At 44.2% G+C, this 25,691-nt stretch overlaps 1 protein-coding gene across 2 annotated transcripts in view; it reads right to left on the minus strand.

Annotated features, from left to right (window-relative positions):
• Positions 1–25,691, minus strand: part of LOC106568397 (ADP-ribosylation factor-like protein 15) — a 59,936-nt gene that overhangs the window by 16,681 nt on the left and 17,564 nt on the right. For both annotated transcript variants that reach the window (XM_014138705.2, XM_014138704.2), the window contains exons 2-4: positions 16,708–16,852; positions 16,324–16,383; positions 5,150–5,358 (exon numbers count right to left, since the gene is read on the minus strand). In XM_014138705.2, the coding sequence (XP_013994180.1) occupies positions 5,150–5,358; positions 16,324–16,383; positions 16,708–16,852 (414 nt within the window). The remainder of the gene's footprint in view (positions 1–5,149; positions 5,359–16,323; positions 16,384–16,707; positions 16,853–25,691) is intronic.

Consider the following 25,691-nt stretch of genomic DNA (forward strand, 5'->3'; position numbering starts at 1 on the left):
AATTTATTTTTAATTGACTGATTTCCTTGTATGAACTGTAATTAAGTATAATCTTTAACATTGTTGCATGTTGCATTTTATATTTTTGTTTAGTAGTACTAATTTAAAGGATCATATTAAAATAAATAAAAATTCGGACGCTACAGAAACTTTGTGAGAAGATCGATTTTGGGATGTCTCATGGTCTGACAAACACTGTTCTAGCTCTGCCACCTTTCACTGCAGATGCGGAAGTGCGACGTCGGCAGATGCAGTGGATTGAAAAGCATTGAACGCAAAAAACCCCCAGATATCTCCAGCTATAACTGACAGATGTTTATGGGGATTTTTGTATAATGATAATTAGATATCCGAGGGGGCACGGACATCGACTCTAGATCTCTGATGAGATGTTGTCAGTCAATCAGGTCATCTCCATGGTAACCAGAGACTCCTTAAGTATGCCCTCACCTAAGGAAAACGTTTGAAGGGCTCTATTCAACACCCTTCAACAATTCCCTTAGGTAAGGATTTACCATCAGGAATAATTTCACATTAAGGAAAACGCATAAGATGTTTAACGCAACCGGCCCTGGGCTCCATCTCAATAGTCAGTCAGTCTCTTCCTCTCCTTGTCTCCTCCCCGTCATCTGCACTAATTGGAAAAGACTTGACAGGTAATCATTAGACTATTTCACCTAGTCAGTTCTTTCAGATCAGTGCAGTTGAAGGGGACGAGGAGAGGAGAGGAAGACACTTCAGACTATTGAGAAATAGTCTACCCCTGGACACAGGCTATCCTGCCTGATAGAGATGGAGACCCTGGACCGTGTGAACCCCACTATAGCTTAACCTACAGCCCCCCATCCATAACTACTGGTCATCAAATTGTTATGGGCTTGGACATTCCAAGAACAGATCCCAAAGACAGGGAGTGAAAGAGCTTACTCAAGCTCATTTGACCTCTAATACTGAATGAATGTCCCCCTACAACAAATCTAGTTACAAAAGTCTACCAGAGGACCATAATTCAATGAAGTGCATGCCTTGCCTGTCAGGCAGCCACAGCAGCGCTACACAAAACAATTCTATACTGCCAGTACACACACACAATCTCCTTCTCATGTAGCCATGTGCTCAGGATACTCCATCCAATATTGCCCTAGGGAATGGTACAACGGGTGAATTGAGTTTCAAAGTCTAGTGTCACACACACACACACACACACACACACACACACACACACACACACACACACACACACACACACACACACACACACACGTTTTGTGGGTACTACTTAACGAAGCTGCCAGTTGAGGACTTGTGAGGCATCTGTTTCTCAAACTACACACTAATGTACTTGTCCTCTTGCTCAGTTGTGCACCAGGGCCTCCCACTCCTCTTTCTATTCTGGTTAGAGATAGTTTGTGTTGTTCTGTGAAGGGTAGTAGTACACAGCTTTGTATGAGATCTTCAGTTTCTTGGCAATTTCTCGCATGAAATAGCCTTAATTTCTCAGAACAAGAATAGACTGATGAGTTTCAGAATAAAGTTCTTTGTTTCTGACCATTTTGAGCCTGTAATCGAACCCACAAATGCTGATGCACCAGAGACTCAACTAGTCTAAGGAAGGCCAGTTTTATTGCTTCTTTAATCAGGACAACAGTTTTCAGCTGTGCTATCATAATTGCAAAAGGGTTTTCTAATGATCAATTAGCCTTTTAAAATGATGAACTTGGATTAGCTAACACAACATGCCATTGGAACACAGTGATCTTTGCTGATAATAGGCCTCTGTACGCAGATATTCCATTAAAATCATCCGTTTCCAGCTAGAATAGTCATTTACAGCAGTAACAATGTCTACACTGTATTTCTGATCAATTTGATGTTATTTTAAAATGGACAAAAAAGGTGCTTTTCTTTCAAAAACAAGGGCATTTCTAAGTGACCCCAAACTTTTGAACAGCAGTGTACACACACACACACACACACACACACACACACACACACACACACACACACACACACACACACACACACACACACACACACACACACAGTAAAGTCAAAAGTTTGGACACACCTACTTATTCAAGGGTTTTTCTTTATGTTTACTATTTTCAACATTGTAGAATAATAGTGACGACATCAAAACTATGAAATAACACATATGGAATAATGTAGTAACCATAAAAAGTGTTAAACAAATCAAAATATATTTCAGATTTTTCAAAGTAGCCACCTTTTGCCTTGATGACAGCTTTGCACACTCTTAGCAGCTTCATGAGGAATTATTTTCCAACAGTCTTGAGGGAGTTCCCACATGCTGAGCACTTGTTGGTTATTTTTCTTTCACTCTACAGTCCAACTCATCCCAAACCATCTCTATTGGTTTGTGGTCGGGTGATTGTGGAGGCCAGGTCATCTGATGCATCACTCTTTTTGGTCAAATAGCCCTAACACAGCCTGGACAGTCCCAATAAGCTCAAACCAGATGGCATTTAATGCTGCAGAATGCTGTGGTAGCCAAGCAGGTTAAGTGTGCCTTGAATTCTAAATAAATCACTGACAGTGTCAACGGCAAAGCCCCCCCACACCTCCTCCTCCATGCTTCACGGTGGGAACCCCACATGCGGAGATCATCCGTTCACCTACTCTGTGTCTCACAAAGACACAGGTGGTCCTCATGAGAGCCAGGTTCATCATAGCACTTGATGGTTTTTGCAACTGCACTTGAAGAAACTTTCAAAGATCTTGAAATGTTCCGGATTGACTGACCTTCATGTCTTAAAGTAATGATGGACTGCTGTTTGACTTTGCTTATTTGAGCTGTTCTTGCCATAATATGGGTTATCTTCTGTATACCACCCTTACCTTGTCACAACACAACTAATTGGCTCAAACGCATTAAGAAGGAAAGAAATTCCACAAATGAACTAAGGCACAACTGTTAATTGAAATGCATTCCAGGTGACTCATGAAGCTTGTTGAGATAATTCCAAGAGTGTGCAAAGCTGTCATCAAGGCAAAGGGTGGCTATTTGAAGAATCTCAAATATAAAATATATTTTGATTTGTTTAACACCATTTTGGTTACTACATGATTCCTTATGTGTTAGTGTCTTCACTATTATTCTACAATGTAGAAAATACTAAAAATAAAGAAAAACCCTTGAATGAGTAGGTGTGTCCAAACTTGACTGGTACTGTACACACACACACACACACACACACACACACACACACACACACACACACACACACACACACACACACACACACACACACACACACACACACACACACACACACACACACACACACACACACACACACACACACACAGTATACATACACAAACACACAGAGTATACACACACACACACACACACACACACACACACAGTGTATACACACACACAAACAGAGTATACACACAAACAGAATATACACACGCACACACACAAACAGTGTATACACACACACCATACACACGAACAGAGTATACACACACACACACACACACACACACACACACACACACACACACACACCACACAGTATACAAACACACACACAGAGTATACACACACCGAATACACACACAGTAGCCTAGTGGTTAGAGCATTGGGCCAGTAACCAGAAGGTCGCTAGATCAAATCCCCGAGCAGACAAGGTAAAAATCTGTCGTTCTGCCCCTGAGCAAGGCAGTTAACCCACTGTTCCCCGGGTGCCGAAGACATGGATGTCGATTATGGCATTCCCTATATAGTGCACTAATTTTGACCAGAGCCCTATTCCTTATATAGTGCACTACTTTTGACCAGAGCCCACTGGGCTATATAGGGAATAGGGTGTCATGTGAGAGACAGGAAATGGCTGCTAGACATATAAACAAGGAATGTACATCCTGTTTACAACTTGGGCCAGAACTTTTGTTGGTTTGTTTAGATTCGTTTTTAGCGCAGGTCAATATGAGGGGGGGTTTATTGGGATAGGACAGTGAAGAGGAGACAGGAAAGGTAGGAGAGAGTGCGAGTCAGAAAGGAAGTGGTTTGATGCAAATCCACACCCATTACGACTCCTGTTATAAATGGACTACACAGGTTTCACATACAGGAGTGTTTGCAAACAAACACGTAGCTACATGACTAAATCCTATTTGTTGCTGAAACTAAAACACAGCAAGCCCACAAAGCCATCTCCTGGCCGCGGCCGAGGTCCTAATGGAATTATAATGTATCAGCTGTTTAAAATAGGCAGGTTAACAGACAGCTGCTTCAATAGGTTTAGTTCGCATGAGCACAACTAACCTTAAAACAAATCTGGTTTGGTATCCATGACGACAGCCTGATCCGCTGCGATAGGGATGGCTTCATGGTCAGGGTGACCTCATGGTCAGGGTGACCTCATGGTCAGGGTGACCTCATGGTCAGGGTGACCGCATGGTCAGGGTGACCTCATGGTCAGGGTGACCTCATGGTCAGGGTGACCGCATGGTCAGGGTGACCTCATGGTCAGGGTGACCGCATGGTCAGGGTGACCTCATGGTCAGGGTGACCTCATGGTCAGGGTGACCGCATGGTCAGGGTGACCTCATGGTCAGGGTGACCTCATGGTCAGGGTGACCGCATGGTCAGGGTGACCGCATGGTCAGGGTGACCTCATGGTCAGGGTGACCTATACCGATTGTATGATTAGATTGTCTTTATCTGATTGCAATTTGGTTATAGAAGCTCTTCTCAAACAGACGTTAGTGCAGGTCGGGTACGTTAGTGCTCTAAATGGTGTCTATTGGCCTTTACCCAGCAGGCAGAACTGGTTGGAGTGACGTTGACATTATCCTGTCTTTCATCACCCTCATAGGCAGGTTGTGTACTGGTTGTATAGGGAAGACGTCTTTACCTGATTGCAATCTGGTTACGTGACTCAATGTAACCTCAATGTAGCCTATCGATATGAATTGCACATGGATTTGTTATGCATTGGTTTTGTCTTTATTCAACCTGCCCGCCCTTCATCCACACAACATTTCATGACCCTAAACCCGCTCGCACAGCGGATATAACCGCACATTAGTGCCAGGGGCGGCAGGTAGCCTAGTGGTTAAAAAATATGAGTCAACCCACACATCACTAGTATGTGTGTGCGTGCGGTCGGCCTACCTCCTGTGTAGTGCGAGCGGCAGGTTTGTCCTGGTGGTTGGCCAGTATGAGGAAGGGTAGGGTGCAGAGCTGGGGGTGCTGCAGGGCAGAGTGGAGCTCAGTGCGGGCCATCTCCAGGTCCTCGTCTGTGGAGGCGCTGTCCAGGATGAACACCACTCCCTGGGAACCCTGGTAGTACCGCGACCAGTACTTCTTTATCGAGTCTGCTCCTGGAGAAAATACAGACGGCTGTACGCATGAGCACAGGGATGGATGCTCACACACAAACGGACAGACGCACGCACACACAAACAAACACATGCACACTGACGCCCTACACAATTAGTAGTACCACCAGTTCAAATACCTCAATTAAATCAGCTCCTTCAATTGATAGACAGACCCCCACACATGCTATACACAGACAAGCACACACATAATATGAAAACACACACACACGTTCTCTTGGCACTGGCTCCAGTATGATTTAAAATTATAACACACTGTCACAAGCTATTACAATACTCTAGTGACAGTCACAACCAAACTGGTTTTTAAACGTTAGCTTCAAGAGGCTCATTCTTCATAATTCAATTGTAAGTTGATAATCCAGCAAATAAAATGGATAGCTATGAGCAACAGAGACCTCCAGCAGGAAAAGGGGAAAAATGCTATGAATTTCAACATCGTTTCAATTGGAATACGTCTGGAGAACATTTTCCAAATGCTTCTACCCTCCTTTCATAAGATCTTTGTGGATAAAGCATTGTGTTTTTAAGACTTCAGGACTGCCAACTTTTAGCCTCCTGCTCTGTTGCGCTGGGGGCCGGTGGGGAAATTACATGTCTGTCTAAATGAAGTGTGTTCAACACACAAAGAAGTCTGCATCCCAAATGGAACACTATCCCCTGTATAGTGCACTACTTTTGACCAGACCCCTATTGCATCCTGGGTCAAAAGTAGTGGACTATAAAAAGGGGAATAGAGTGCAATTTGGGACGCACACAAAGATTATCTTTAAAGGAGAAACAACTCAGAGCACATTAAAGCAGTTCCCTATGAGAGCCACTCTACAGCACAGTTCAAATGAACTTTCTTTTACAATGAACATATGGTTCCTTTTCTGCACAACAATTTGGGGGCACAAAAGACTCACCAGGCAGGGCATGGCTTTGGTTAGAGTGAGTGACAGAGGGGGAATAGAACCACAACCTCGTAGGAATAAGGTCCATTATCAGGACCCGCATTGTTAAATTACTCTCACTGAGTGTGGCTGGAAAAACAACCACTTATTTTTCTGAAATCTAAAAGAGAAAGAGGCCATGGTTTAACTCTTCCATCTCTGGGGCTATAGGAAAAGTGGACCAGACTGTAATTTAACCACGCCCACCATCATCTCTCATTAGGGTGTTATTCATTTGGGAATCCAACGGAGGAAAACAGACTGAAACAGGGATAGGCTACCTGGACTTGTCCAACAAGAAACGCTTGTTTTAATGTTCCATTGCAAAGCGCTTTAAAACATTTTGCCCTAATGAATATGATCCAGGCGTGTTTATGGCTGACTCCGCCCCTCATTACAAGTGTTTACAGACGATTAGCCTACTACTCTCTCTGAGAATCCATTAAAAACTCCATCCCCCAACTTGACCAATATGCCTGCTCAAGAAATTGAGTAATATTGCGTGGGAGTATGAGCTGAAACAGCTTACAGATGAACTATTACGTATCAAAACACCTCAAATAATTGTGTGGGGGGAATGGGGGTTAGAGGAGGGGTAGGAAGTTAAGTCTTAACTAGACCGTATTATCAAGATGAATCTATTGCTCAAGAACAGATGCTGAAAAATCTGCCAAGCATAAGAGCTTGGCTATCCATCACTACCGTGGCCTGAGAAACAATGTTGAAACCAATGTTCAAACGTAATCTTGCTGAGGGGTCTTTTACAGGCTATTAGGACATCAGCAAGGCTCCCATACACTCATATAAGACCACTGGCTATTGTGTGTGTTCATCTCCCTCTCTATTTATATACAGATGTATGTACGTACAGTTCCAGTTTGGACACACCTACTCATTCAAGGTTTTTTTTTCTTTTTTACATTGTAGAATAATAGTGAAGACATCAAAACTATGAAAAACACATATGGAATCATAGAGTAACCAAAATAAAGTGTTAAAACAAACCAAAATATATTTTTTATTTGTCAAAGTAGCCACCCTTTGTCTTGACAGCTTTGCACACTCTTGGCATTCTCTCAACCAGCTGCATGAGGTAGTCACCTGGAATACATTTCAATAAACAGGTGTGCCTTGTTAAATTTGTGGAATTTCTTTCCTTCTTAATGCATTTGATCCAATCAGTTGTGTTGTAACAAGGTAGGGGTGGTATACAGAACATAGCCCTATTTGGTAAAAAGACCAAGTCCATATTATGGCAAGAACAGCTCAAATAAGCAAAGAGAAATGACAGTCCATCATTATTTAAAAAAACATGAAGGTCAGTCAATATGGAACATTTCAAGAACTTTTAAAGATCCTTCAAGTGAGCTGCAAAAACCATCAAGCGCTATGATGAAACTTGCTCTCATGAGGACTGCCACAGGAAAAGTTCATTAGAGTTACCAGCCTCAGAAATTGAAGCCCAAATAGATGCTTCAAGTAACAGACACATCTCAATGTCAACTGTTCAGAGGAAACTGCGTGAATCAAGCCTTCATGGTCGAATTGCTGCAAAGAAGCCACTACTAAAAGGACACGAATAAGAAGAAGGGACTTGTTTGGGCCAAGAAACACAAGCAATGGATATTAGGTGGAAATATGTCCTTAGGTCTTATTAGTCCAAATCTGAGATTTTTGGTTCCAACCGGCGTATCTTTGTGAGACGCAGAGTAAGTGAACGGATGATCTCCGCATGTGTGGTTCCCACCGTGACGCATGGAGAAGGAGGTGTGATGGTGCATTGCTGGTGACACTGTCTGTGATATATTTAGAATTCAAGGCACACTTAACCAGCATGGCTACCACAGCATTCTGTAGTGATACACCATCCCATCTGGTTTGCGCTTAGTGGGACTATAATTTTCAACAGGACAATGACCCAACACCTCCAGGCTGTGTAAGGGCTATTTGACCAAGAAGGAGAGTGATGGAGTGCTGCATCAGATGACCTGGACTACACAATCACCCGACCTCAACCCAATTGAGATGGTTTGGGATGAGTTGGACGGCAGAGTGAAGGAAAAGCAGCCAACAAGTGCTCAGCATATGTGGGAACTCTTTCAAGACTGTTGGAATAACATTCCAGGTGAAGCTAGTTGACAGAATGCCAAGAGTGTGCAAAACTGTCATCAAGGCAAAAGGTGGCTACATTGAAGAATCTAAAATATATTTTGATTTGTTTAACACTTTTTTGGTTATTACATGATTCCATGTGTTATTTCATAGTTTTGATGTCTTCACTGTTAATCTACAATGTAGAAAACAGTAAAAATAAAGAAAACCCCTTGAATGAGTAGGTGTGTCCAAACGTTTGACTGGTACTGTTCGTATGTACAAAACTATGTGGACAACCACCCCCTGGCTTTTCAGTCACACCCGTTGCTGATGTGTATAAAATCGAGCACACAGCCATGCAATCTCCATAGGACATTGACAGGAGAATGGCCTTACTGAAGAGAGTGACTTTCAACGTGGCACCGTCATAGTTAGTTTGTCAAATTTTTGCTCTGCTAGAACTTCCCCGGTCAACTGTAAGTGCTGTTATTGTGAAGTGGAAACACCGGGCTTGGCCCCTTAGTTCCAGTTAAGGGACATTTTAATGTTACAGCATACAATGGCATTCTAGATGATTCTGTGCTTCCAACTTTGTGGCAACAGTTTGGGGAAGGCCCTTTGCCGTTTCATCATGACAATGCCCCCTTGCACAAAGAGAGGTCCAGACAGAAATGGTTTGTCGATATCGGTGTGGAAGAACTTGACTGGCCTGCAAAGAGCCCTAACCTCAACCCCATCGAACATCTTTGGAATTAATTGGAATGCCGACTGCGAGCCAGGCCTAATCGCCCAACATCAGTTCCCGACCTCACTAATGCTCTTCTGGCTGAATGGAAGCAAGTCCCTGCAGCAATGTTCCAAAATCAAGTAGAAAGCCTTCCCAGAAGAGTGGAGGCTGTTATAGCAGCAAAGGGGGGGGGACGACTAACTCCATATTAAGGCCCATGATTTTGGAATGAGATGTTCAACAAGCAGGTGTCCACATACTTTTGGTCATGTACAGAAGATTAAGAACACCCCCCCCCTTTCCCTCAGAACAGCCTTAATTTGTCAGGGCATGCACTCTACAAGGTGTCAAAAACATTTCACAGAGATGCAGGCCCATGTTGTTTCCAATACTTCCCACAGTTGTGTCAAGTTGGCTGGATGTCCTTTGGCCGGTGAACCATTCTTGATACACACAGGAAACTGCTGAAGGTGAAAAACTCAGCAACGTTGCAGTTCTTGACACAAACCGGTGCGCCAGGCACCTACTACCATACCCTGTTTAAAGGCACTTACATGTTTTGTCTTGCCCATTCACCTTCTGAATGGCACACATACACAATCCATGTCTCAATTGTCTCAAGACTTAAAAATCCTTCTGTCTCCACCCCTTCATCTACACTGATTGAAGTGAATTTAACAAGTGACATCAATAAGTAATCATAGATTTCACCTGGATTCACCTGGTTAGTCTACAGTTGAAGTTTACATACACTTAGGTTGGAATCATTAAAACTCGTTTTTCAACCACTCCACAAATGTCTTGTTAACAAACTATAGTTTTGGCTAGTCGGTTAGGACATCTAGTTTGTGCATGACAAGTAATTTTTCCAACAATTGTTTACAGACAGGTTATTTCACTTATAATTCACTGTATCACAATTCCAGTGGGTCAGAAGTTTACATACACTAAGTTGACTGTGCTTTTAAACAGCTTGGAAAATTCCAGAAAATGATGTCATGGCTTTAGAAGCTTCTGATAGGCTAATTGACATCATTTGAGTCAATTGGAGGTGTACCTGTGGATGTATTTCAAGGCCATACCTTCAAACTCAGTGCCTCTTTGCTTGACATCATGGGAAAATCAAAAGAAATCAGTCAAGACCTCAGAAAAATAATTGTAGACCTCCACAAGTCTGGTTCATCTGTGGGAGCAATTTCCAAACGTCTGAAGGTACCACGTTCATCTGTACAAACAATAGTACACAAGTATAAACACCATGGGACCACGCAGCCGTCATACCGCTCAGGAAGGAGATGCGTTGTCTCCTAGAGATTAACGTACTTTGGTGCGAAAAGTGCAAATCAATCCCAGAACAACAGCAAAGGACCTTGTTAAGATGCTGGAGGAAACGGGTACAAAAGTATCTGTATCCACAGTCAAACGAGTCCTGTATCGACATAACCTGAAAGGCCGCTCAGCAAGGAAGAAGCCACTGCTCCAAAACTGGCATAAAAAAGCCAGACTATGGTTTGCAACTGCTCATGGGGACAAAGATCGTACTTTTTGAAGAAATGTCCTCTGGTCTGATGAAACGAAAATAGAACTGTTTGGCCATAATGACCATCATTATGTTTGGAGGAAAAAGGGGGACGCTTGCAAGCCGAAGAACACCATCCCAACCATGAAGCACAGGGGTGGCAGCATCATGTTGTGGGGGTGCTTTGCTGCAGGAGGGACTGGTGCACTTCACAAAATAGATGGCATCATGTGGCCATATTGAAGCAACATCTCAAGACATCAGTCAGGAAGTTAAAATTTGGTCGCAAATGGATCTTCCAAACGGACAATGACCCCAAGCAAACTTCCAAAGTTGTGGCAAAATGGCTTAAGGACAACAAAGTTAATGTCACGTCCTGACCAGTAAAAGGGGTTATTTGTCATTATAGTTGGTCAGGGCGTGGCAGGGGGGTGTTTGTTATGTGTGTTTGGGTATTGTGGGTTTAGGTTCTAGTTTTCCTATATCTATGTTTAATCTAGCTTTTCTATTTCTATGTGAGTTTTGGCAATGACCTCCAATTAGAGGCAGCTGATTGTTGTTGTCTCTAATTGGAGGCCATATTTAGTTGTGTTTGTGGGTGGTTGTTTCTAGTATAGTCTGTGCACCTTACTGGACTGTTTTTGTCGTTTGTTTATGTTGATTAAGTGTTTTCTTTAATAAAATAAGAAGATGAGCACCTCACCCGCTGCGTTTTGGTCCCCCTTCAACGACGCGTGTGACAGTCAAGGTATTGGAGTGGCCATCACAAAGCCCTTACCTCCATCCTATAGAAAATGTGTGGGCAGAACTGAAAAAGCGTGTGCGAGCAAGGAGGCCTACAAACCTGACTCAGTTACACCAGCTCTGTCAGGAGGAATGGGCCAAAATACACCCAACTTATTGTGGGAAGCTTGTGGAAGGCTACCCGAAACGTTTGATCCAAGTTAAACAATTTAAAGGCAATGCTACCAAATACTAATTGAGTGTATGTAAACTTCTGACCCACTGGGAATGTGATGAAAGAAATAAAAGCTGAAAGAAATCATTCTCTCTACTATTATTCTGACATTTCACATTCTTAAAATAAAGTGGTGATCCTAACTGACCTAAGACAGGACATTTTTACTAGGATTAAATGTCAGAAATAGTGAAAAACAGAGTTTAAATCTATTTGGCTAAGGTGTACGTAATCTTCCGACTTCAACTGTATGTCATGGACAGATCTGGTATTTTGTCCACTCAGTGTATATATGTAACTTTAGATGAACAGAAAACATGACCACAAGCCAGTTTACCAGAAAACATATTGCATTACAATCACGTGTGACGATAACAGAAACCACATTTTCCACAAATGGTATGACATCATGCATGTTGTGAAATTAGTATTTTCAGATGCCTGAGCCACCCACTGACTGGCTGGCTGCTACCCGCTGACTGGCTGGTTGCTACCCGCAGGCTGGCTTGTTGGCTGCTACCCACTGGCTGGCTGGCTGGCTGGCTGCTACCCACTGGCTGGCTGGCTGGCTGGCTGCTACCCACTGGCTGGCTGGCTGGCTGCTACCCACAGACTGGCTGGCTGGCTGCTACCCACAGACTGGCTGGCTGGCTGGCTGCTACCCACAGACTGGCTGGCTGCTACCCACAAACTGGCTGGCTGCTACCCACAGACTGGCTGGCTTCTACCCACAGACTGGCTGGCTGCTACCCACAGACTGGCTGGCTGCTACCCACAGACTGGCTGGCTGGCTGGCTGCTACCCACAGACTGGCTGGCTGTCTCTACCCACAGACTGGCTGGCTGGCTGGCTGGCGCTACCCACAGACTGGCTGGCTGGCTGGCTGGCTGGCTGCTACCCACAGACTGGCTGGCTGGCTGGCTGCTACCCGCAGACTGACTGGCTGGCTGGCTGGCTGGCTGCTACCCGCAGACTGACTGGCTGGCTGGCTGGCTGGCTGCTACCCCAGACTGACTGGCTGGCTGGCTGCTACCCGCAGACTGGCTGGCTGGCTGGCTGCTACCCGCAGACTGGCTGGCTGGCTGGCTGGCTGCTACCCGCAGACTGGCTGGCTGGCTGGCTGGCTGCTACCCGCAGACTGACTGGCTGGCTGGCTGCTACCCGCAGACTGACTGGCTGGCTGGCTGCTACCCGCAGACTGGCTGGCTGCTACCCGCAGACTGGCTGGCTGGCTGCTACATGCCGACCGGCTGGCTGGCTGCTACACGCCGACCGGCTGGCTGGCTGCTACACGCCGACCGGCGGGTGGCTGCTACACGCCGACGGGACACACGACATGTGTCCCAAATGGCACCCTATTCACTACATAGTGCACTACTTTTGACCAGAGCCTGATGGGAATAGGGTACCGTGTGGGACACATACACTGGTATGGTCTGCACTAGAGCATCAGATCTACAGTAGAGCACCAGGTCTGCAGTATAGCATCTGGTCATACCAGATCATCAGGCAGTTCTACACTAGATCATCAGAGCTGAGAACTCCTCCCTGGTGCGATCCACCGACCTGGTAGACAGACAATATCTCAAAGACCCTATCTCAATTTGTCTTTACACAATTCCTCACATCCTGTTTACTCAACTCCTTCTCAACTGTATTGGAGGAGAAGGTCCCCCCCTCAAATCTTCTTTTGGGGAAAGAGGTGTGTGTGGAGAGATGATGTGAGGAATTGAGCAAATATTAAATAGAGAAACAGCCACAGACTGACAGATCACACACACAGCATGATGTCATCATCCCACTGACGGGAAACAGGCTGTGAGGAATCCCTCTGCTTTGAACTCCCATATCATCTCTCCTAAAGCCACGAACAGACTGAAAACATCTCAGAGACCAACCAAAAACATTTCAGCCAGAGGGCAGACAAACCAAAAACACTACAATCCCTAGCAGACAGACACGACTACTGTCAGGGAAATAAAGACAGAGAGCCAAACAGAAACAGTACCAGTGCTGCATGACCTGGTGACCTGCAAACATCTCCCATATCAGATTCAAACAACACAGTCCTGTCTCCCTAACTCCCCCCCCGATATACGGAACTAAAAGACGAAACAGACCCCCCCCACCCCCCCGATATACGGCTGCTACCCACAGACTGGCTGGCTGGCTGGCTGCTACCCACAGACTGGCTGGCTGGCTGGCTGCTACCCACAGACTGGCTGGCTGCTACCCACAGACTGGCTGGCTGGCTGGCTGCTACCCACAGACTGGCTGGCTGGCTGGCTGCTACCCACAGACTGGCTGGCTGGCCGCTACCCACAGACTGGCTAGCTGGCTGGCTGGCTGCTACCCGCAGACTGACTGGCTGGCTGGCTGCTACCCGCAGACTGACTGGCTGGCTGGCTGGCTGGCTGGCTGCTACCCGCAGACTGGCTGGCTGGCTGGCTGCTACCCGCAGACTGGCTGGCTGGCAGCTACCCGCAGACTGGCTGGCTGGCAGACTGGCTGGCTGCGTCGTCCGAGTTTGGCCGGGGTAGGCCATCATTGTAAATAAGAATTTGTTCTTAACTGACTTGCCTAGTTATATAAAGGTTAAATAAAATACACAACTTTCTACCTGGTCAAAAGTACGGCTCTAAATAGGGAATAGGGTGGTATTTGGGACGTGGATTCAGAACAGCAGCTAGGGGAACCCTGTCTGGAACTAAGGGAGAGTCCCTGTCCACACCAATGATGTCATGTGTCCCACTCCCCACACACACATACAAACACAGAAAGGACTTACACATTACTGCCTCTCTGACCCACACAGTTGCACACCCAGCGGGCGAGTGACATTTGAGTGAACGTGTTAGCTACTTCATTTGTGTGTCGTGTCTATCCGACACGTTGCTTTCTGCATCAACGTGGAGAGATAACGATGACTCATCTCTATGCAGGATGTGTGTCATTCAAGGTCTCGATAATATTTACTATCTTAGGGGACTCTAACATTCAGCTAGCCAAGGAAAAATGTATTAACCTGTTGGGGCTCGATAATATTTACTATCTTAGGGGACTCTAACATTCAGCTAGCCAAGGAAAAATGTATTAACATGGTTTTAGATGCCTTGGGGGTTCGTATACAGTTGAAGTTGGAAGTTTACATACACTTAGGTTGGAGTCATTAAAACTTGTTTTTCAACCACTCCACAAATTTGTTGTTACAAACTATAGTTTTGGCAAGTCGGTTAGGACATCTACTTTGTGCATGACACAAGTAATTTTTCCAAAAATTGTTTACAGACAGATTATTTCACTTATAATTCACTGCATCACAATTCCAGTGGGTCGGAAGTTTACATACACTAAATTGACTGTGCTTTTAAACAGCTGCCGGGCGCAGTGCACGCTGACCAGGTCGCCAGGTGTACGGTGTTTCCTCCGACACATTGGTGCGGCTGGCTTCCGGGTTGGATGTGCGTTGTGTCAAGAAGCAGTGCGGCTAGGTTGGGTTGTGTTTCGGAGGACGCATGGCTCTCGACCTTCGCCTCTCCAGAGTCCGTACGGGAGTTGCAGCGATGAGACAAGACTGTAACTACTACTAAATGGATACCACGAAATTGGGGAGAAAAAAAAGGGGTAAAAATTAGCCAGACTACGTTTTGCAACTGCACATGGGGACAAAGATCGTACTTTTTGGAGAAATGTCCTCTGATCTGATGAAACAAAAATAGAACTGTTGGCCATAATGACCATCGTTATGCTTGGAGGAAAAAGGGGGAGGCTTGCAAGCCGAAGAACACCATCCCAACCATGAAGCACGGGGATGGCAGCATCATGTTGTGGGGGTGCTTTGCTGCAGGAGGGACTGATGCACTTCACAAAATAGAGGGCATCATGAGGCAGGAAAATGATGTGGATATATTGAAGCAACATCTCAAGACATCAGTCAGGAAGTTAAAGCTTGGTCGCAAATGGGTCTTCCAAATGGACAATGACCCCAAGCATACTTCCAAAGTTGTGGCAAAATGGCTTAAGGACAACAAAGTCAAGGTATTGGAATGGCTATCACAAAGCCCTGACCTCAGTCCTATAGAAAATGTGTGGGCAGTACTGAAAAAGCGTGTGCGAGCAAGGAGGCCTACAAACCTGACTCAGTTACACTCTGCCAGGAGGAAAATTCACCCAACTTATTGTGGAAAGCTTGTGGAAGGCTACCTGAAACATTTGACCCAAGTTAAACAATTTAAAGGCAATGCTACCAAACACTAATTGAGTGTATGTATGTAAACTTCTGACCCACTGGGAATGTGATGAAAGAAATAAAAGCTGAAATAAATCACTCTACTATTATTTTGACATTTCACATTCTTAAAATAAAGTGGTGATCATAACTGACCTAAGACAGGGAATTTTTACTAGGATTAAATGTCAGGAATTGTAAAAATCTGAGTTTAAATGTATTTGGCTAAGGTGTATGTAAATTTCCCACTTCAACTGTATATGGGGATATTCTGATATTGCTGGAGTGTGTATAGCCAGGGTTATGTTCAGGTAGCACGGAATGGGAGAAAACTTTTTGAAATGGAGGAAGTCCCATCTATACTTGTCCAACAATACGACCCATTACTTTTCAAAATCGTTTTGCCCACTGAACTAGAAAAGTTGAGTACCCCAACAGCTTGAACAATGTGTTTCCATCATGAACGAAAATAGGTGAAGGAATTACCTCCAAGTTCCTTCACGTTTAGAATGGCATTCTGGAATGGAACAGCTTTGATGCTAAAACCTAGAAAACAGAATGACATGTAAAGCTTCACACAGATATAAGGCAGACCTAGCTTAATAAGAGGCAAGAGAAAGGTATTCAGCACGTCTTCAACACATGTAGGCCTAAAGCACATGTATGTGTTGTGAAAGGCTTATAATCCGGTTCTTTCAGCAGGTAGGGAAGATGTCTGAATGCTCACCACTTAACTACTGAAGCTTAAATGTTTCAGTGCATGGTATACTTGAACACTGTACTGCAAAAAAAATAAAAAATAAAGTGATATAGGCCTAACTGTGTAAAGAGCGATTGAAAAGTGCTTTCTTCTGGTAAAGCGAGTCTCACCCGTAGTTGGCCCGATGTTGTCTGTGGCTTCACTGCAGAGTCTGGACAGTAGACTGGTCTTCCCCGAGCCTGTGAGTCCAATACACACCAGGTCATACTCTGGTCTGGGAGAGGGCGGTCCTTTACAGCACAGTGTCCTGAAACACTGGAGGTAGAAGGGAGAGACGGATGAAGAGAAGAGTAGAGAGACACAGAGTGAAAGAGAGAGTGGGAAAGAGAGATAAAAGGATAGGGAAGATGGGGTGGAGAGAAGGGCTGCAGAGTTAGAGTAATAACAGGTCTGATGGCCAGAGCTAGAGCAGAGCTAGAGTATCTGTGGAATCTGTGTTTGGATTCTACACCCACTGATCTACTCTGTGACACTACTGACGTCTGTTCTGCCACCGAGTACGCCACTCGCCACTCGCCACTCGGGAGACGTCGGGCAGGATCACATCTGTTAACGCCATCTGTTTCCAGCCAAAGATCATGTAAGATCTGGAGAGGAGAGAAAAAAACTCTCCTCCGCTTTCATTTCAATCCTGTGACACACGCAATCCTGTGACACACCACACGTCTTTGAACTTATATAGCCAGTGTGCTAAGAGAGGATGCATTGAGGTACCATAGTATTAGTACAGGATGTTGTGAGTGAACGTGAACCTCCAGATGTGTTATGCAACATGGTCCAAGTCATTGAGGGACTGTTGCTCCGTCAACATGGAAGATCAAAGAAACCTCAATAGGGGCCTCCTATTGAAAAAGAAACCAGGGAAGCTGGTCATGGTCTCACACACCCGGTCTCACACACCCGGTCTCACACACCCGGTCTCTCACACCCGGTCTCACACACCCGGTCTCACACCCGGTCTCACACACCCGGTCTCACACACCCGGTCTCACACACCCGGTCTCTCACACAGTAAGGGCCCCATGGTGGTTATGTCATGTTTCTACACAACAAGCAATGTGCACCCAGTCTCTGGTCCATTTAGTAGAAACAGATCCCAGGTTCCTCACCGCTATCTGGGTGCTGATAAAGGAAATGACATGGGTCTGGTCAGCTAAGCAGAGTCTGCTGCTCATAGAATAAACATCACATGTAAAACTGCAAGCTCAGTTCGAACCAGTACCATGCGCTGCTCTATATAAACAATAGCCCACTGATCTCCCCTTGCGGAAGGTGAGAAGACAAGACAAGCCTTTCATGTTGCACAGGTGTTGCACAGGATAAACATGCTCTTCATTGGTACCAATTACAGACCTGTGTGTGTAGCCTAGCAGTGTCTGAAATAGCAGCTTAAACAAATTGATCTTAACATTACATACACAGGAACAGACAAAAAAAGGTAGGTCAGGTTGAGATTTAGAAAGTCGACATCGGTATACCATTCTCAGGCTACGAATGATAACAGCACAGGCTCAGGGACAGTGTACTCCACCCATTGACTACTACACCATTACATGGGAAGAGACTGCTCTCTGGTGGTGATGATAGGCACTGTGGCAGCATACACTGAGTATACAAAACATTAGGAACACCTGGTCTTTCCATGACATAGACTGACCAGGTGAATCCAGGTGAAAACTATGATCCCTTATTGATGTCACCTTAAATCCACTTCAATCAGCGTAGATGAAGGGGAGGAGACAGGTTATAGAAGGATTTTTAAGCCTTGAGACACGGATTGTGCACGTGTGCCATTCAGAGGGTGAATGGGCAAGACAGAAGATTGAAGTGCTTGTGAACGGGGTCTGGTAGGTGCCAGGTGCACCGGTTTGTGTCAAGAACTGCAACACTGCTGTTTTAATTATTTTGAATTCTTAATATTAGGAAGCTGTTCCTAATATTTAGTATACTCAGTGTATAGTGCTTTTTCTCACATCACTATTATGAGATGAGTGATGGCAGGACCAGTCTGGCACATAATCTCTTAAATATTACATGTTTATAAAGTAGCTCTAAATAAGATGGCAGGCTGCTCAGCTCTCATGACGTAGGACTAAATCACGTTGTTACAAGCAGACACAAGATGATGGTTGACAATACTACCGTTTTCAGAACAAATAAAATAAAAAATTCAAAACTAGACAAATTCTGATCCTCAACTACCCGGAATTAGTTAAAATGTCCATCTTGTGAATTTGTTCATTATTTCAACTCCACCACCAGGTGACATATGCCAGCAAGTTCCTTCACTACTGCCCATGTCATTTTTTTCCCTTTCCCTGACTGAGAATTTCAATAGCCTACAAGATTAGATGACCAAGCTCCACTAGCCCTATACCAGACTGGCAAGTCCACGAAAAAATAGACAACTTGACGATGTTTGTATTTAGGAACTCATGGAGAGAGCGAGAGTCGGGGGTTAGGAGCATGACCAACAGCTTGAACCAGTCGATCAACAGCCATGACTCCTATCTGAGGGAGTCCTTGCAGACCCCTACTGCAGCCTTGCTATAAGAGATGGTTAGGAGCAACAAGACACACCCACGTGTAAAGTGTTGGTCCCATGTTTCAGGAGCTGAAATACAAGATCCCAGAATATGCACAAAAAGCTTATTTATCTCAAATTTTGTGCACATACAGTACCAGTCAAAGGTTTGGACACACCTGTTTTTCTTTATTTTTACGATTTTCTACATTGTAGAATAGTGAAGACATCAAAACTATGAAATAACACATATGAAATCATGTAGTAACCAAATAAGAGTTAAATCAAAATATATTTTAGACTCCTCAAAGTAGCCATCATTTGCCTTGATGACAGCTTTGCACAACCTTGGCATTCTCTCAAACAGCTTCATGAGGAATGCTTTTCCAACAGTCTTGAAGGAGTTCCCACATATGCTGAGCACGGAAGTGCAGAAGTGGATCTAATGAGACCCTGTTGGCTGCTTTTCCTTCACTCTGCGGTCCAACTCATCCCAAACCATTTCAATTGGGTTGAGGTCGGGGGATTGTGGAGGCCAGGTAATCTGATGCAGCTCTCCATCACTCTCCTTCTTGGTCAAATAGCCCTTACACAGCCTGGAGGTGTGATGGGTCATTGTCCTGTTGAAAAAGAAATTATAGTTCCACTAAGCTCAAACCAGATGGGATGGCGTATTGCTGCAGAATGCTGAATTCTAAAGAATTCAAAATAAATCACAGACAGTGTCACCAGTAAAGCACACCCACACCATGACACCTCCTCCGCCATGCTTCACGGTGGGAACCACACATGCGGAGATCATCCGTTCACCTACTCTGCGTCTCAAAAAGACACAGCGGTCGGAATCAAAAATCTCAAATTTGGACTCAGACCTAAGGACAGATTTTCACCGGTCTAATGTCCATCGCTTGTGTTTCCTGTCCCAAGCAAGTCTCTTATTATTATTGGTGTACTTTAGTAGTGGTTTCTTTGAAGCAATTTGACCATGAAGGCCTAATTCATGCAGTCTCCTCTGAACAGTTGATGTTGAGATGTGTCTGTTACTTGAACTCTGTGAAGCGTTTATTTGGGCTGCAATTTCTGGGGCTGGTAACTAATGAACTGCAGTAGAGGTAACTCTGGGTCTTCCTTTCCTGTGGCGGTCGTCATGAGAGCCAGTTTCATCATTGCGCTTGATGATTTTTGCGAGTGCACTTGAAGAAACGTTCAAAGTTCTTAAAATGTTCCAGATTAACCTTCATGTCTTAAAGTAATGGACTGTCATTTATCTTTGGTTATTTGAGCTGTTCTTGCCATAATATGGACTTGGTCTTTTAAGAAATAGGGCTATCTTCTGTATACCACCCCTACCTTGTCACAACACAATTGACTGGCTCAAACGCATTAAGGAAAGAAATTCCACAAATGAATGTTTAGTAACAAGGCACACCTGTTAATTGAGAGGTGACTACCTCTGGAAGCTGGTTGAGAGAATGCCAAAAGTGTGCAAAGCTGTCATCAAGGCAAAGGGTGGCTACATTGAAGAATCTCAAATCTAAAAAATATTTTGATTTGTTTATCACTTTTTTGGTTAATACATGATTCCATGTGTTATTTCATAGTTTTAATGTCTTCACTATTATTTTACAATGTAGAACATAGTAAAAATAAAGAAAAACCCTGGAATGAGTAGGTGTGTCCAAACTTTTGACTGGTACTGTATTTGTTTACATCCCTGTTAGTGAGCGTTTCTCCTTTTTATTTTATCTTTATTTAACCAGGTAGGCTAGTTGAGAACAAGTTCTCATTTACAACTGCGACCTGGCCAAGATAAAGCAAAGCAGTTCGACACATACAACAACACATCCTTTGCCAAGATAATCCATCCACTTGACAGGTGTGGCAAATCAAGAAGCTGATTAAACAGCATGATTATAAAGGTGCACCTTGTGCTGGGGACAATAAAAGGCCACTCCAAAATGTGCAGTTCTCTCACAACACCAGTGTGCAATTGGCATGCTGACTGCAGGAATGTTTATTTCTCTACCATAAGCCAACGTCATTTTAGAGAACTTGGCAGTATGTCCAACCAGCCTCACAACCGCAGACCACGTGTATGGCGTTGTGTGGGCGAGCTAGCCACATTAGCAGTTAATTAGCATTTCATTTTTGGGGGGTAAATACAGGCAAATATATTGATAAAAGTCCCCGTCCTAGAGATTTACACGATTATCAAAAGCCTACACAAAACACAGCCCTTATTGTAAGTGTTTCTAAAATCCCCTATGGGAAAAATAAAAATTAGCTAGGTTTTATGGGTAATATGACTCGTTCTGTGGTAGTCTATTCAAGTTAGGACTGAGAGACATTTTGAGCATACCAATGAGTTTACCAGTCATATTACCAGGCTGAGGTTCAGAAAACCTTCACAGCTAGCACATTTGGTTGGTTGGAAGGTGTGGGAATGGAGGTTTTTGGTTCTGGGAACGAAGCCATAAGTTTCCTTACAGTTAAAACTTTTTTTTAAATGTAACCTGTTTTGGGAATGTACATTTTTGTGATTTTTCTATGGTTCTCTGAAAGTTTTCCTGGGAGGTTTTATTAAAAGTTCTGACAACATAAATTCTAGGTTATTTGAGGGTAATTAAATAACGTTCTGAGAACATTTCAATAAGACTTAATAAACACTGCTAACTTAGTTTGGGTTAACTGTTTTGAACTCCAAGCACATATAGGACACATGGAAATTAATTTGCTTAGGTATTAATCATGCAAACACATTTTTTTAAATTTTTATTGTGGCATGGCGTCAGTGAGATTCAAACCTATAATCTTCTGCTCTTTATCAATGGAATTAGTCCACCGTGCCACCAGGAAACTAGCATGCCATGTTTTTTTAACGCATACAAAGCTGTTCATTTTAGTCTATTCAAACAGACCCCATTTCAAAGGAATCAAGCACTCATTAAGATCAGTTAACAAGATATATGATAGAGTTTTGTTGATGCTGCGAATGAAATGTATATGTTTTAAAATAACATTCTTAGAAAGTTAATTGAATGTTACCAATGTTTTGTGGTTTTATGGAAAGGTTTAATGTTCTGAGAACAGGACTTTAAATTGAACCATGAAGAAACCTGTAGAAAGCGTTATATTGAAGTACAAAAATTCCAACAGAAGAACGTTGTTTCTTAATGTTCTGGGAACAATTTGAGAACATTACTTTAAATAGAACCATAAAAACCAGTAGGAAACTTTATGGGAAGGTTGTACGCTATGACAACAATGATCTCACCAAACTCGAAGAAAACATATAGTTCTCAGAACGTTGTGTTAGCTGGGTTCTATGGATTATATTTCTATGACCTCAACACAACAAGCTCTTTGATATTTGGTGCATGTGCTGCCCAAATTCAGTCAGTGCTTAGACTGGAGTAAATATATAATTTTGGAAACATTTAAATTTGTCAGGGGGTGCTGCAGCACCTTCAACACCCCTACCTCCCACGGCTATGTCTCTGTCCTATTCTTAGCTGGCTGCTTGCTGTGACATGAGAGAGCCATATCTAGCCTATTCTTAGCTGGCTCTGAAAATCCCCCAGAAAGAAGGAAATGGAGGAGTGTGAGATTACTTCCATGTCATCGGAGCAGATGACACCAGGCTGTGTTAAGGAAGCATTTTTACCTCCTCGCTGACAGAAAAACGCTGCCTTGAGGACAGACCGCGACCATACTGCAGGTAGGGACTGAGCTCTCCAAAACTTCATAATCAACATCAAAACAGACCTAGCTCATAAAATCTGTTTAGGCCTAACATTGGGTTTTAAAGTTAGTTTTATTTGAGTTTTTTTGTCCTATGCAATCAACTTTCTCTTAAACTTTGTTCATAAAAACAATGACAGTGCAGTTCTAAAGTGAAATGCTACCCATCGCCATTTGCAGCTATTGTCTTAAGAAATCAGTGCCATGCCAAGACAAACAATGTGAGAAATGGACTTTGTTCTTTAGTTATTCAATATTGACACCTTGCTGGTTAGGTTGACTGCTGAACAATTAATCAAATTACACCCATCTATGCATAGTCACTTTACCCCTACCTACATGTATAAATTACCTCAACTAATCTGTACCCAGCACATTGACTCGGTACCGGTATCCACTAATCTGTACCCAGCACATTGACTCGGTACCGGTATCCACTAATCTGTACCCAGCACATTGACTCGGTACCGGTATCCACTAATCTGTACCCAGCACATTGACTCGGTACCGGTATCCACTAATCTGTACCCAGCACATTGACTCGGTACCGGTATCCACTAATCTGTACCCAGCACATTGACTCGGTACCGGTATCCACTAATCTGTACCCAGCACATTGACTCGGTACCGGTATCCACTAATCTGTACCCAGCACATTGACTCGGTACCGGTATCCACTAATCTGTACCCAGCACATTGACTCGGTACCGCTATCCACTAATCTGTACCCAGCACATTGACTCGGTACCGGTATCCACTAATCTGTACCCAGCACATTGACTCGGTACCGCTATCCACTAATCTGTACCCAGCACATTGACTCGGTACCGGTATCCACTAATCTGTACCCAGCACATTGACTCGGTACCGGTATCCACTAATCTGTACCCAGCACATTGACTCGGTACCGGTATCCACTAATCTGTACCCAGCACATTGACTCGGTACCGGTATCCACTAATCTGTACCCAGCACATTGACTCGGTACCGGTATCCACTAATCTGTACCCAGCACATTGACTCGGTACCGGTATCCACTAATCTGTACCCAGCACATTGACTCGGTACCGGTATCCACTAATCTGTACCCAGCACATTGACTCGGTACCGGTATCCACTAATCTGTACCCAGCACATTGACTCGGTACCGGTATCCACTAATCTGTACCCAGCACATTGACTCGGTACCGGTATCCACTAATCTGTACCCAGCACATTGACTCGGTACCGGTATCCACTAATCTGTACCCAGCACATTGACTCGGTACCGGTATCCACTAATCTGTACCCAGCACATTGACTCGGTACCGGTATCCACTAATCTGTACCCAGCACATTGACTCGGTACCGGTATCCACTAATCTGTACCCAGCACATTGACTCGGTACCGGTATCCACTAATCTGTACCCAGCACATTGACTCGGTACCGGTATCCACTAATCTGTACCCAGCACATTGACTCGGTACCGCTATCCACTAATCTGTACCCAGCACATTGACTCGGTACCGGTATCCACTAATCTGTACCCAGCACATTGACTCGGTACCGGTATCCACTAATCTGTACCCAGCACATTGACTCGGTACCGGTATCCACTAATCTGTACCCAGCACATTGACTCGGTACCGGTATCCACTAATCTGTACCCAGCACATTGACTCGGTACCGGTATCCACTAATCTGTACCCAGCACATTGACTTCGGTACCGGGTATCCACTAATCTGTACCCAGCACATTGACTCGGTACCGGTATCCACTAATCTGTACCCAGCACATTGACTCGGTACCGGTATCCACTAATCTGTACCCAGCACATTGACTCGGTACCGGTATCCACTAATCTGTACCCAGCACATTGACTCGGACCGGGTATCCACTAATCTGTACCCAGCACATTGACTCGGTACCGGTATCCACTAATCTGTACCCAGCACATTGACTCGGTACCGCGTATCCACTAATCTGTACCCAGCACATTGACTCGGTACCGGTATCCACTAATCTGTACCCAGCACATTGACTCGGTACCGGTATCCACTAATCTGTACCCAGCACATTGACTCGGTACCGGTATCCACTAATCTGTACCCAGCACATTGACTCGGTACCGGTATCCACTAATCTGTACCCAGCACATTGACTCGGTACCGGTATCCACTAATCTGTACCCAGCACATTGACTCGGTACCGGTATCCACTAATCTGTACCCAGCACATTGACTCGGTACCGGTATCCCCTGTATAGCCTTGTTATTGTCCTTTTATTGTGTTACTTTTTATTTTATATTTAGTAAATATTTTCTTAACTCTATTTCTTGAACTGCATTGTTGGTTAAGGGCTCGTAAGCATTTCACAGTAAGGTCTACACCTGTTGTATTCGGCGCATGTGACAAATAACATCTGATTTGATTTTAATACAGCAAAGCCAGACTTAGGCTCACTCTTGTAGTGGCTGTGGGTCATTTTCTACACCCGCCCACACACCCTCTGAATGTGGAAGATTAAGATACTGTACCTTTGTCCGATATATTACCCAATAAACTTCCTTATCATGTAAAGATGTGTTCGCTTTGTGTTGATAGTAAAGATAGCAGGTGAAGAAGGTTTCAGTTTGCCTCATTAATAACGCACTACATTTTTACCACTGAACAAACACAACACATTGCAGGTGGGGGAAGACCATCACTGAATCAGAACTAGCCTGGCGCCGTACTGTCTGTGCTGTAGCAGACAACTCTTCATAATACAGCATGGAGTTTGTTTGGTTTGTCGATGAACCATAGACTGCAATGAGTGAACAAAGAGAGGCGTTGGCTAGCTACTGA

Source organism: Salmo salar, chromosome ssa13 (genome assembly GCF_905237065.1).
Source record: "Salmo salar chromosome ssa13, Ssal_v3.1, whole genome shotgun sequence".
NCBI lineage: Eukaryota > Metazoa > Chordata > Actinopteri > Salmoniformes > Salmonidae > Salmo > Salmo salar.